We start from the raw sequence: 13,646 nt of genomic DNA on the forward strand, positions 1-13,646 counted from the left end.
AAGAAGTGAGAAATTTGCAGACTTGGGAGCATAGACGAGATCAGATAGGATCATTAAACCTATTTCAGAATAATTTGTATGGTGACTCTGGTTGTAGTAAACTAAAATTAAACAAACTTGAGTGGATAGGGAATCAGAACCCTGGTGAGAAGTATAGGACGGTTTTTATACAAAGTCAGCTGAGAAGTGAGTGTCTGATAACACTTCTACCATGACAAAGGAAAAATGGTTAAAGACAGTGGTGATGGATCTTTTGAAAAATAATCCTCTGTCCTCAACAAAGGATTAATCACCACCAACAACAGAAAATTTGTTATTAAAAAGATGACAAGGATGTGTTAAGCAATTGTTCATAGTTTTCAAAGTAAATAATACAGAAATCCATGAAGTGAAAACCCTTCTCCCTATATGCTCTCCATCAGCAGCAGCTCAATCCTGCTACTCTACCTGGGAGAAAACTCTGTTGACTGTTTAGTGTTTATTCTTCCAGACTTCTCCCTCTATATTTACATTTAAATATATGCACATGCACATATATACTCATGTGTACATATATTTTAATGTAAGTGGGATCATCCTGTACACATATTAAAACTTGAATTTTTTTATTTAGCAAATATATGCATTTTGACAATCATTAAATCTCAGTATATGAATATACCCTAGACTTTTCGTATTGTCCCCTTCTAGGCACACTATATATATAAACATGAAAGTAGCTGTATTTCTGCCTAAAGAAACAATGAAACCATGAAAGTAGGAGCACAAAACAGAGCTAAATTTTTAAAAATAATCTTAGGACAAAGAAAACCTTTTAAAATATAACAGGTTTACTTATAGGTAGTTAAAATGTATTAACTAAAAATCATAGTAGAAGAGAGAACATTTACAAAACATCGTTATCTATTCCCAAAGATTACTTTTAGTCAATAGGATGAATAATCCATTAGAAAAATGGACAGTGTGTCTGTATAGTGAATTTATGAAAGAAATACAGCCAGTAAACATAGAAGAAATACCTCGTTACCAAAGAATCATTTCCATTTTCTGCCTCTTTTACATTCTGTAGAAAAATTTCACTTTTTGAATACTAGAATTTTAAATATTTCTAAATCTCATTATAGGGTTAAAATAAAACTTCTACTGGATATTCATATCATCTAGCAAGGCTGGATTATTTCCAGTAGCAGGGTCTTTTTTCCTAAATGGGTCAAGTTTTGATTTCCTAATAAAAAGTAGGTTTTATTTATTAGATGTGAATATGAATGTATTGGATATTCACAGTAAAATGACCGTATTTTTGTATCATACCTAAAGGAGAAGCCACTTAAAAATGATTTTTGGATGTGTTATATTTTCTTACAGAAATAATAGAGAAAAGTGTTGCCTAACTTTGTTCTCTCTCTTTATTATTTTTATAGGGCCCAGCACTCGGACGTTCACTCCATTTTATTTTTTGGTGGAACCAGTGGATACACTCTCCGTTAGAGGCTCTTCTGTTACATTAAACTGTTCAGCGTATTCTGAGCCTTCTCCAAAAATTGAATGGAAAAAAGATGGAACTCTTCTAAACTTAGTGTCAGATGATCGACGCCAGCTTCTCGCAGATGGGTCTTTGTTTATCAGCAGTGTGGTGCATTCCAAACACAATAAACCTGATGAGGGTTATTACCAGTGTGTAGCCACTGTTGAGAGTCTTGGAACTATTGTCAGCAGAACGGCCAAGCTCACAGTAGCAGGTAAGTTTCGCTGAATAATTTATTTGTATTTTGAAGTTTTTGTAAAGAGTAAATCTTGATAAAAGTGGTGTTATCCTAGAGTTTTCACTAAATTGGTTACAGCAAGTACACTCATTTAACAAGTATCAGTTGAGCATATACTGTGTGTAGGATTATGCTTGGATTTGCTCGTTCTGTAGGGAGAAAGCTGGAACACTTTTCCCTTTCTGATGGCTTCAGGGTGTTATCAGAAGTACTGAACCAGGTCTTCTAATCTTTTTAACCTGGAAATGACAAAAGTTGTGTAGGAAAGTTGAGTTACTTTGATTACGAACTTTTATCCTACCCAGCATAACCATTTAGTGTGATTCTGTAAAGCTTGTAGTATAGCCAGAGACTTGGTTCTTTATGCCTTAATCAGGGAAATGACATTTAATTGGATTTTTAAAAATCTGTAGGATGTATGTATGTGTGTATATACGTGTGTGTGTGTATACACACACATATATAAACATGTATATATATAAACACGTGTGTGTGTGTGTGTGTGTGTGTGTGTGTGTGTGTATATATATATATATATATATATAGGATTCCCAGGTGGATCAGTGGTAAAGAGTCCTCCTGCTAATGCAGGAGATGTAGGTTAGATCCCTGGGTCAGGAAAATCACCGGGAGTAGGAAATGGCAACCTACTCCAGTATTCCTGCCTGTAAAGTTCCACGGGCAGAAGAACCGGGCGGTCTACAGTCCTGTAGTCCATGGGGTCGCAGAGAATTAGACACGACTAAGCATGCACACACGCATGCATGTATGCATGTGTGTGTGTGTGTGTGTGTGTGTGTGAATGAAGAGTAGAAAAGTTGTAAAGAGAAAAAAGTCACTCCCTTTTAGAGCACTCCTATTTGAAGAATGTTGGAAAGTGTAATAGCAATTAAAGATCTAGAAGAGTAAGCTATGTTTCCTAAAGAGGTGTAGTGGACAAACATTCAGATCAGTGTTTCTACACTTGAGAATCAGATGAAGTAAGTTCTTGTAAAGGGTCACATTGTAGAAAAATTGTTTTATCTTTGACTTATATTCTCACCTTGCTGAAATGTGAACATGTGAAAAAAGAGTATGTCTGAGCCAGTAGTTTCCTATCTTATTCCCATTCCAGAGTCATGGTCCCCCATCCCCTGCTCACTCCAGATTGTATTAATATTTGTTCATTCACTCAGTGTATGATGGCTCTTTTCTTCTTTGGAGCCAAATACTCAAAGTTGAATTTGAGTGTGATGTATAGCCACTGTAATTATTTCATAATCACAGATTGAGGATTGGGCAGGGGGGGAAGAATCAGGCCTCTTGACAATTTGCCTTTTCATTTTTTTCTTCTTTCTTTTAAAATTCTTTTTTTAGCCAGGCTGTCTCCAACTGTTGATAAATAAGTTAGCATTATGACTGACTGCCTCTGTAACTCAGGTTCTTGAACTGGGCTTTTAATCTTGACTCATTCCTCTCAGCTGTCCCCCACATCCAGTCACCAAATCCACTGAATTCTGCTTCCTAATTTCTCTGTACTTGATTCACATGCCCCCTCCTGAGGCCACTCCTGGTCATCCCTCAGCACAGCCTAGTAACTGTCCAGCATTTTTCCCTTCTCTCACCCCATCTCCACTCTGTGGTCAGAGGACTCTTTCTCACCCTTCAGTGAATCTGATGTAAACTGCATCAAGTTAATGGCTGAACTAGGCTTCTTGAGTCCTTTCATGAGCTGGCCTCTACTTCTCCAACTTCATTTCTTGGCACTCCGCCCAGAAAGTGGAAACAGCTTACATGTCTATCAAGTGATGGATGGATAACAACAATGTAGTATATTCATACATGGAATATTATTCAGCAATAATGAAGAATTAAGTGCAGATATATATATATATATATTCAGTTCAGTCACTCAGTCATGTCCAACTTCTTGTGACCCCATGGACTGCAGCACGCCAGGCCTCCCTGTCCATCACCAGCTCCCAGAGTTTACTCAAACTCATGTCCATTGAGTCAGTGATGCCATCCAACCATATCATCCTCTGTCATCCCCTTCTCCTCCTGCCCTCAATCTTTCCCAACATCAGGGTCTTTTCAAATGAGTCATCAGCTCTTCGCATCAGGTGGCCAAAATATTGGAGTTTCAGCTTCAACATCAGTCCTTCCATTGAACACCCAGGACTGATCTCCTTTAGGATGGACTGTTTGGATCTCCTTGCAGTCCAAGAGACTTTCAAGAGTCTTCTCCAACATTACAGTTCAAAAGCATCAATTCTTCGGCGCTCAGCTTTCTTTATAGTCCAACTCTCACATCCATACATGACTACTGGAAAAACCAAAGCCTTGACTAGATGGACCTTTGTTGACAAAGTAATGTCTCTGCTTTTTAATATGCTGTCCAGATTGGTCCTAACTTTCCTTCCAAGGAGCAAGCGTCTTTTAATTTCATGGCTGCTGTCATCATCTGCAGTGATTTTGGAGCCCCGAAAAATAAAGTCAGCCACTGTATATAGTAACATGAATAAGCCTTAAAAGCAGTGTGATAAGTGAAATAAGTCACTCACAGAAGACCGCATATCATATGACTTCATATATATGAAATGTCCAGAATAGGCAAATATATAGAACCAAACAAAAGGTAGACTGGTGGTTTTCTAGGACTGGAGATGGGAGGAATAAGGGCGTGGAGTGGGTGGGAAAGGGGTGAATGTAAGAAGTGGGAATGACTGCAAGTGAATACAGAGTTTCTTTGGGGATGATGAAAGTGTTTTAAAATTACATTATAGTGATAGTTGCAAAACTGGGCATATACTAAAAACAATTGAATTGTGTACTTTAAATGGTACCAAAGGTATATAAATTGTAGCTCAATTAAACTTTTTTAAAATGCTGCCAAAAAAAAAAGATGCTGCTGCATTGCCATTTCGAAAGATTATTGATTAGAGTTCTTTGTTTGCAAGCAATAGAAACTGACTCTGGCCAAATCAAATACAGACGAGGAATTTTTGAAAACCTACTAAGTTGATAGCTCATAGAATTAAATGTAAGAGGTCATTTTCTCTGGGCTGTCTCGTGTCTCCACACCAGAAATTTTTCTTTAACTGTCTGGGCAGTACCCTAGCTGTGGGTATTTTGTGCCCGAAGGTGGGATGACTGGGTAGTCTAAATACAGACACTGTTAATCCCATCGTGTCAGCCTCATGTCTCACTCCCACTCTCCTTCTGCAGTTCTCCAGAGACAGTAGGACAAACTGGTCTCCCACTTGTGAGCACAGGAAGCTGCAGCATTTTCTGCCTCGATGTGTCGGTTACGAGTTTCTCCATCTGCTTTCCCTATCCAGAAACTTTTTGAAATCTCTTGTCTGCCAACTCCACATATGTTGTTGTGGGTTTATATTTTTAAAAATTACTCATTTTCATGAGAGCACAGGAGGGAGAAAATTTTGACTTTTTAAAAACAGAACTGGTTCTTGGTTTTATTTGATTCCTTTTTTCCAGTTTTATTAGTTTCTGTATCTTTGTTAATTCTTCAAATTTTCTAATTTCTGAAAAGTAGATATTTGGTTAATTATATGTTTATTTTTTCCTTCAAAAGTCCTCTTGAAATAAAAATATAAAAAATTGTAGCAGAGTTAGACAACTTTTAAGAGTAAAGTAATGCTTAAAATTCTCCAAGCCAGGCTTCAGCAATACGTGAACTATGAACTTCAGACGTTCAAGATGATTTTAGAAAAGGCAGAGGAACCAGAGATCAAATTGCCAACATCTGCTGGATCATCGAAAAGGCAAGAAAGTTCCAGAAAAGCATCTATTTCTGCTTTATTGACTATGCCAAAGCCTTTGACTCTGTGTATCACAATAAACTGTGGAAAATTCTTCAAGAGATGGAAATACCAGACCACCTGACCTGCCTCTTGAGAAACCTGTATGCAGGTCAGGAAGCAACAGTTAGAACTGGACATGGAACAACAGACTGGTTCCAAATAGGAAAAGGAGTACGTCAAGGCTGTATATTGTCACCCCGCTTATTTAACTTGCATGCAGAGTTTATCATGAGAAACGCTGGGCTGGAGGAAGCACAAACTGGAATCAAGTTTGCTGGGAGAAATATCAATAACTTCAGATATACAGATGACACCACCCTTATGGCAGAAAGTGAAGCATAACTAAAGAGCCTCTTGATGGAAGTGAAAGAGGCGAGTGAAAAAGTTGGCTTAAAGCTCAACATTCAGAAAACTAAGATGGCATCCGGTCCCATCACTTCATAGCAAATAGATGGGGAAACAGTGGAAACAGTGACTGACTTTGTTTTTCTGGGCTCCAAAATCACTGCAGATGGTGATTGCAGCCATGAAATTAAAAGACGCTTACTCCTTGGAAGGAAAGTTATGACTAACCTAGACAGCATATTAAAAAACAGAGACATTACTTTGTCAACAAAGGTCCATCTAGTCAAGGCTTTGGTTTTTCCAGTAGTCATGTATGGATGTTAGAGTTGGACTATAAAGAAAGCTGAGCGCTGAAGAATTGATGCTTTTGAACTGTGGTGTTGGAGAAGACTCTTGAAAGTCTCTTGGACTGCAAGGAGATCCAGCCAGTCCATCCTAAAGGAGATCAGTCCTGGGTGTTCATTGGAAGGACTGATGATGAAGCTGAAACTCCAATATTTTGGACACCTGATGTGAAGAGCTGACTCATTTGAAAAGACCCTGATGTTGGGAAAGATTGAGGGCAGGAGGAGAAGGGGATGACAGAGGATGATATGGTTGGATGGCATCACTGACTCAATGGACATGGGTTTGGGTAAACTCCAGGAGTTGGTGATGGACAGGGAGGCCTGGTGTGCTGTGGTTCATGGGGTCGCCAAGAGTCGGACATGACTGAGCGATTGAACTGAACTGAAGAGTATTATATCCATATGGAGTAATTGACCATCACAGAACTAGAACACCTGGAATTATGTTTCTCATAATTTAATTTGTTAGCCTTTAAAGAAACATTTTGTTGCAGTCTGAGCATGTTAAACTCACTTTTAAAAAAATTTTTATACATTTTTTTCCCCTTGGCAAAAACAAGTTTATTGAAGAAAGAATGGAAAGAACACCTAAGGAAGAGGTGGACCAAGCCAAGAGAGGCTCTGGCCTCATTTTTATGTAACTTTGAAAGGTTACTTTCCCTGATAGCTCAGTTGGTAAAGAACCCACCTGTAATGCAGGAGACCCCGCTTCGATTCCTGCGTCGGGAAGATCTACTGGAGAAGGGATAGGCTACCCACTCCAGTATTCTTGGGCTCCCCTTGTGGCTTAGCTGTTAAAGAATCCGCCTGCAATGCTGGAGACCTGGGTTCAATCCCTGAGTTTGGAAGATCCCCTGGTGAAGGGAAAGGCTACCCACTCCAGTACTCTGGCCTGGAGAATTCTATGGACTGTATAGTCCATGGAGTTGCAAAGAGTCAGACACAACTGAGTGACTTGCAGTTTCACTTCCATTTACAGTTATTATAAAAATTACTGTCTATATTCCCTGTGTTGTGCAGTACATCCTTGATCCTGTCTTACACTCAGTAGTTTGTACCTCCCCCTCCCTTGTATCACACCCCATACCTGCCTCCCATAACCACTAATTTGTTCTCTATATCTCCTCCTAACCATTACATTCTGTGGCATCTACAGAGTATTTATGACTATTTTTTTGGTTAATATTTTATTTTGAAATGATTACTAATTTGTGGACTTGTTGCAAGAATGAAACCAAGAAATCTCATATATTCACTCTTATTATCTGATAACATTTTACCACATTTGCCTTATCATCTAATATACGCATACCCACATAAAATTTTTTTCTGAGTCTTTCAGGGTGATTTGCAAATGTTACCCCAACCTGAATACTTCTGTTTATATTTCCTAAAAACAAGAACCTTTTCCTCAGTAAACATCCATCAAGATCAGGAAATTAACCTTAATAAAAAATACTATCATTTAATTGATAGGTACAATTCAGATTTCACTGGTTATCTCAATAATGTTCTTAATAGCAGGAAAAATAAAAGTGAAAACTTTGCCCCATCATCCCTCTTCCTTTCCAGTCCTGGATTACAAATTTAGTACTTAGTCTTTCTCTCTCTAGATTTTTACAATCTCAAACCATTATTCAGTTCATCCTTGTCTCATTTTGGATTTTCTAGTTTTCCTCCATGAAGGGATTCAGCTTTTGCATTTTGGGGAGGAATGTCACAGAAGAGATGCTGTATTCTTAGTGCATCATATCAGAAAGCATGTGGTGTTTTGTTCCATTACTGGTAGTGTTAACTTTTATTACTTGGTTAAGATTGTCTGTACTATGTCTCTCTAAAGTTAATAAATATTTTGTACTTTAATTAGTAATAAGTATTTGGAGAAGATATAATTTGATACTCTGTAAACATCCCTATTCCTCATCCAACTTTCACTTACTAGTCTTAGCATTCACTCTTCATTCTTTGCTGCATTAATTATCATTATCCCAGAGTTAGCCAGAGGGAACTCCTTTTGATCTGACTTCTGTGTTCTTTGGCTATGTCCATTTTAGTCTTTGGGTACTTCCTCGCTTTCTGTCGCAAGATGTTCCAGACTGTTATTTCCCTACTCTAGTCCTAGAATCAGCCATTTATCCAAGTAGCCTTAGTTCCTTGAGGTGGAGAATAGTATTTTAGAAATCATGATCCGGTCGCCATATGTATTCATTGTTACTGAAGTAAGATTGATTCTGGGCTCTTTCTGGACAGAGCTAGGATATTTGTGTGTGTGTGTGTACATACTTGAAATAACTGTAGGTGAAATGTATATATATTTTTACCTCGCTTCTTCCACCAAGAAGAATCTGACTCCAGTTACTCCTAGTACATTATTTACTTGATCTGTATCCTGGTATGTAGCCAATTTCCTGACCCATGGACCTTCTTTTTAAACCTGGTTCCACTATACTTGTGGCCAAACAAGCTGACTTGCTTCTGGTTCCATGACTATTTTAAAGTAATATTTAAGTACATTTTATATTTTTTTTTTCTTTTTCTTTATTGTCCAGGTCTTCCAAGATTTGCCAGCCAACCAGAGCCTTCTTCAGTTTATGTTGGGAACAGTGCAGTACTGAATTGTGAAGTTAATGCAGATTTGGTCCCGTTTATGAGGTGGGAACAGAACAAACAGCCTCTTCTTCTGGATGATAGAGTTATCAAACTTCCAAGTGGAATGCTAGTTATCAGCAACGCAACTGAAGGAGATGGGGGACTCTATCGCTGCATGGTTGAAAGTGGTGGGCCACCAAAGTATAGTGAGGAAGCTGAATTAAAAGTTCTTCCAGGTATTAATTCATTATCTCATGTGGTTTAACTAAAGTGAAAGTGCAGTCACTCAGTCACGTCCAAGTCTCTGTGACCCCATGGACTGTAGCCTGCCAGGGTCCTCCGTCCATGGGATTTTTCAGGCAAGAGTACTGGAGTGGGTTACCATTTCCTTCTCCAGTTGATCTTCCCTACCCAGAGATCGAACTCAGGTCTCCTGCATTGTAAGCAGATGCTTCACCGTCTGAGCCACCAGCAAAGTCCTAGTTCAGGGTAGAAGAAGAAAGAACTATTGCTCTATAGCAATGTCTTCCAACCTACTTTTTGCCTTGCTTTTATATAGAAGAGGTCTTATTTCATGGCAGACAGAGGCGAAATTTTTTCTGAATCTGTGTTATCAGTCACAAATCCTTCAAACCAGCTTGAGGTAAACAAGATTCTTGGTGTCAAAAGATGAACCACCATGAAATATCTGAAACAAAAAATATAGATTGTTTTGTTTACCTAAGGGAGAGCTATGTTTGTAAAGCATAGTCATCTTGAATAATGCAAACTAATGAAATTTTTTGAAAGACATTGTTCTTGGTTAGGAGACTGGGTTGGGAAGATCCTGTGGAGAAGGAAATGGCAACCAACTCCAGTATTCTTGCCTGGAGGATCCCATGGGCAGAGGAGCCTGGCAGGCTACAGTCCATAGGGCCGCAAGAGTCAGACATGACTTAGTGACTAAACCAAGTCTCCTATAAAATTTTTTGAAAGACACTGTTGTTAGTGTGTTGGTTCAGAGACTGGGATGGGTTGATGTCAGTAACAGAAGCATATTTTATCGTTGGTTACAGAGGTGAGAACAATGTCAGCCTTAGAAGCAAGGGGTTCCACCACCAAATGGCTAATAACTTTTAGAGGCATTGGGTAAACTCATTGGTTGGCTTTCAAAGCATGTTCACTGAAGACAGTTGTGCTGAAGTGTTAGACAGTGTTTGTTACCATGACTACAGAACTATCATCGGTTAGTTACACAAGTTTAAAGCCAGCTCTGGTGGTTGTCACAGTGGTTATAGAACATGTTTTCCTACGAGTTTGGAGCAGAGAGTCTCATCTCTGCCTGAGAACGGTCTTTCTTCTCAAAACTTAACAGTAGAATGATGGTACTGATGAACCTGTTTTCAGGGCAGCAATGGAGACCCAGACATAGAGAACAGACTTTCAAACACAGTGGGGGAAGGAGAGGGTGGGATGAATTCAGACAGTAGCATGGAAACATACAAATTACCATGTGTAAAATAGATAGCCAGTGGGAAATTGCTTTATGATGCTGGGAGCTTAGGCTGGTGCTCTGTGATACCTTAGAAGGGTGGGAGTTGAGAGGAAGATTCAAGAGGCTGAGGATATGTGTATACCTATGGCTTATTTGTGTTAATGTGTGGCAGAAACCAACACAATATTGTGAAACCATTATCTCTCAATTAAAAAAAAAAAAACTAGAAATATCACCCCCATCTAATAGATAGCCCTATCTTCTACCCCAGGAGTATGATCTTTTATATGCCTGTAAGAGGGTGACTCTATAAAGTGTGAACACACATATAGTGGTAGCCTGATAGTTGCACCATTGTAAAAATTAAAGGAGTGACTGTCTCAGTGAGCAAGTTAAATAGATGAAGCTCAAAGATTTTTAGAAGTAGCACATAGATATAGGGAAGGAAAAGAAAGGAAACCTCTTATGATATCTCTGTGAGTGATGAGGATGCTAAGATCCTGAGCTTGCTCAATCTTTTTCCTATTTGTACCACTTATGAAGTATTTTCCTTATGTTATCTTTTAAAATGAAGGGGGTTCAAGTCAGATCTCACTTTGGTGACCAGTAAGGACACTGAAAGCAGGAGCTATAATTTAAACATGTTTAAGCCTCCCAGAGAGCTTTGGACAAAGTTTTGTACATGGGAATTATTAAGAAATGCTTGCTAATTTAAATGGAATTTTCCTGTCATTTTTGCTTAAACTGTTTTGTTGTATAAAGCCACACAGACTGAATCAGAATTTGCTATAGTGATTTCTTAACCATTTTCTTTTGTTTTAAATTTTTTTTCAGATCCTGGTGCCACATCAAACTTGGTATTTTTGAAACAACCTTCTTCCTTAATCAGAGTCATTGGTCAGAGTGCAGTGTTGCCATGTGTTGCTTCAGGACTTCCTACTCCAACCATTAGATGGATGAAAAATGAGGAGACAGTTGACACAGAAAGGTAACATTGTCTGCTTAAAAGCCTTTTTCAGCCTTGGCTTATGACTTGGTCTAATCTTATTTGAGACTATTGATTAATTTTAGAAAGATTATCTCTTTTATTTTTATTTAAACACATCATGATGCTTATTTATCATTCTTGAAATATGTTTATACACTATATATGATTAGGATGTTTAAAGAATGCTTTTAAGATATTAACAGATAATTATTCCATTGGTTCTTCTTAGCTTAAGGCCCTAGGACTTCCTTCCTTAAATTGTTGTAAGAGTTTCTAATGCTGACTACCTGAGATGTCTAACTTGCTCTCATATGCATTTGTCAATGATAGTTTTTTCCTTTACTTAAACAGTAAAAGAAAATGTATTCCTCATTTTTTTGTTTTTGACTTTTAGAATCATACCAGCTTCCTTCTATGACTACAAATTTTTCATCTTACACATAAGCCTTTTCTGTTGACATTGACCACTCTGTTTTCCCTCCCAAACACTGTCATTAATTCCTTTTGTTGTTGTTCAGTTGCTAAGTCATGTCCGACTCTGCAACCCCATGAACTGCAGCATGCCAGGCTCCCCTGTCCTTCACTATTTTCGCGAGTTTGCTTAGATTGAGTTGGTGATGTTATCTGACCCTCTCATCCTCCCCTACCCTCGTCTCCTTTTCTCTTCACTCTTTCCCAGCATCAGGGTCTTTTCCACTAAGTCGGCTCTTCATATCATGTGTCCAGAGTTTTAGAGCTTCAGCATCAGGCCTTCCAGCGATCATTCAGGGTTGATTTCCTTTAGCATGAGTGTTTTGATCTCCTTGCTGTCCAAGGAACTCTCAAGAAGCTTCTCCAGTACCACAATTCAAAAGTATCAATTCTTTGACTCTCTGCCTTCTTTATGGTCCAACTCTCATATTTGTACATGACTACTAGAAAAACTATAACTTTTGACTGTACGAACCTTCGTCAGCAAAGTGATGTCTGCTTTTTAATATGCTATCTAGGTTTGTTATAGATAAGTGTCTTCCAGGAGGCAAATGTCTTCTAATTTCATGGCTACAGTCACCATCAGCAGTGATTTTGGAGTCCAAGGAAATAAGATCTGTCACTGCTTCTACTTTTCCCCCTTCTATTTGCCATGAAGTAATGAGACCTGATGCCATTATCTTAGTTTTCTGAATGTTGAGTTTCAGGCCAGCTTTTTCACTCTTCTCTTTCACCTTCTTCAAGATGTTCTTTAGTTCCTCTTCACTTTCTCCCATTAGGTGGTATCATCTGCATATCTGAGGTTGTTGATATTTCTCCTGGCAGTCTTGATGCCAGCTTGTGATTCATCCAGACCACTATTTTGCATGATGTACTCAGCATAGAAGTTGCATAAGGAGGGTGATAATATGCAACCTTAACATACTCTTTTCCCAATTTTGAACCAGTTCATTTTTCCATGTCCAGTGCTAACTATTGCTTCTTGACCTTCATACAGGTTTCTCTGAAGACAGGTATGGTGATATTCCCATCTCCTTAAGAATTTTCCAGTTTCTTGTGGTCCACACAGTCAAAGGCTTTAGCACAGTCAGTGAAGCAGAAGTAGATGTTTTTCTGGAATTTCCTTGCTTTCTCTATGATCCAACGAATGTTGGCAATTTTATCTCTGGTTCCTCTGCCTTTTCAAAATCCAGGTCGTACATCTGGAAGTTCTCAGTTCATAATTGCTAAAGTGTAATTGAAGGATTTAGAGTATAACCTTGCTAGCATGTGAAATAAGCACAATTGTATGGTAGTTTGAACATTCTTTGGCATTGCCTTTCTTTGGGATTGAAGTGAAAACTGACCTTTTCCAGTCCTGTGGCCACTGCTGAGTTTTCCAAATTTGCTGATATATTGAGTGCAGCACTTTAGATTTTTAGATGCTCACCTGGAATTCCATCACTTCCACTAACTGTGTTCATAGTAATGCTTCCTAAGGCCCACTTGACTTCACATTCAGGATGTCTGACTCCAGGTGAGTTGACCACACCATCATGTTTATCCAAGTTGTTAAGATCTTTTTTGTATAGTTCTTCTGTGTATTCTTGCCACTTCTTAATCTCTTCTGTTTTTGTTAGATCCTTACCATTTCTGCCCTTTATTGTGCACATCGTTGCATGAAATAGCCCCCTGATACCTCCACTTTTCTTGCAGAGATCTCTAGTCTTTCTCATTCTGTTGTTTTCCTCTATTTCTTTGCATGGTTCATTGAAGAAGACTTTATTTCTACTTAATATTCTCTGGAACTCTGCATTCAGTTGGATACGTCTTTTCTTTTTTCCTTGCCTTTCACTTCTTTTCTTTTCTCAGATACTTGTAAAGCCT

At 38.5% G+C, this 13,646-nt stretch overlaps 1 protein-coding gene across 4 annotated transcripts in view; it reads left to right on the forward strand.

Annotated features, from left to right (window-relative positions):
• The window catches only part of NEO1 (neogenin 1), a 218,571-nt gene that overhangs the window by 63,769 nt on the left and 141,156 nt on the right, over positions 1-13,646 (forward strand). For all 4 annotated transcript variants that reach the window (XM_043471016.1, XM_043471017.1, XM_043471014.1 and 1 more), the window contains exons 2-4: positions 1,422-1,739; positions 8,808-9,083; positions 11,156-11,309. In XM_043471016.1, coding sequence (XP_043326951.1) covers positions 1,422-1,739; positions 8,808-9,083; positions 11,156-11,309 — 748 coding nt within the window. The remainder of the gene's footprint in view (positions 1-1,421; positions 1,740-8,807; positions 9,084-11,155; positions 11,310-13,646) is intronic.

The sequence above is a fragment of the Cervus canadensis genome, chromosome 6 (assembly GCF_019320065.1).
Source record: "Cervus canadensis isolate Bull #8, Minnesota chromosome 6, ASM1932006v1, whole genome shotgun sequence".
In the NCBI taxonomy this organism is placed as follows: Eukaryota; Metazoa; Chordata; class Mammalia; order Artiodactyla; family Cervidae; genus Cervus; species Cervus canadensis.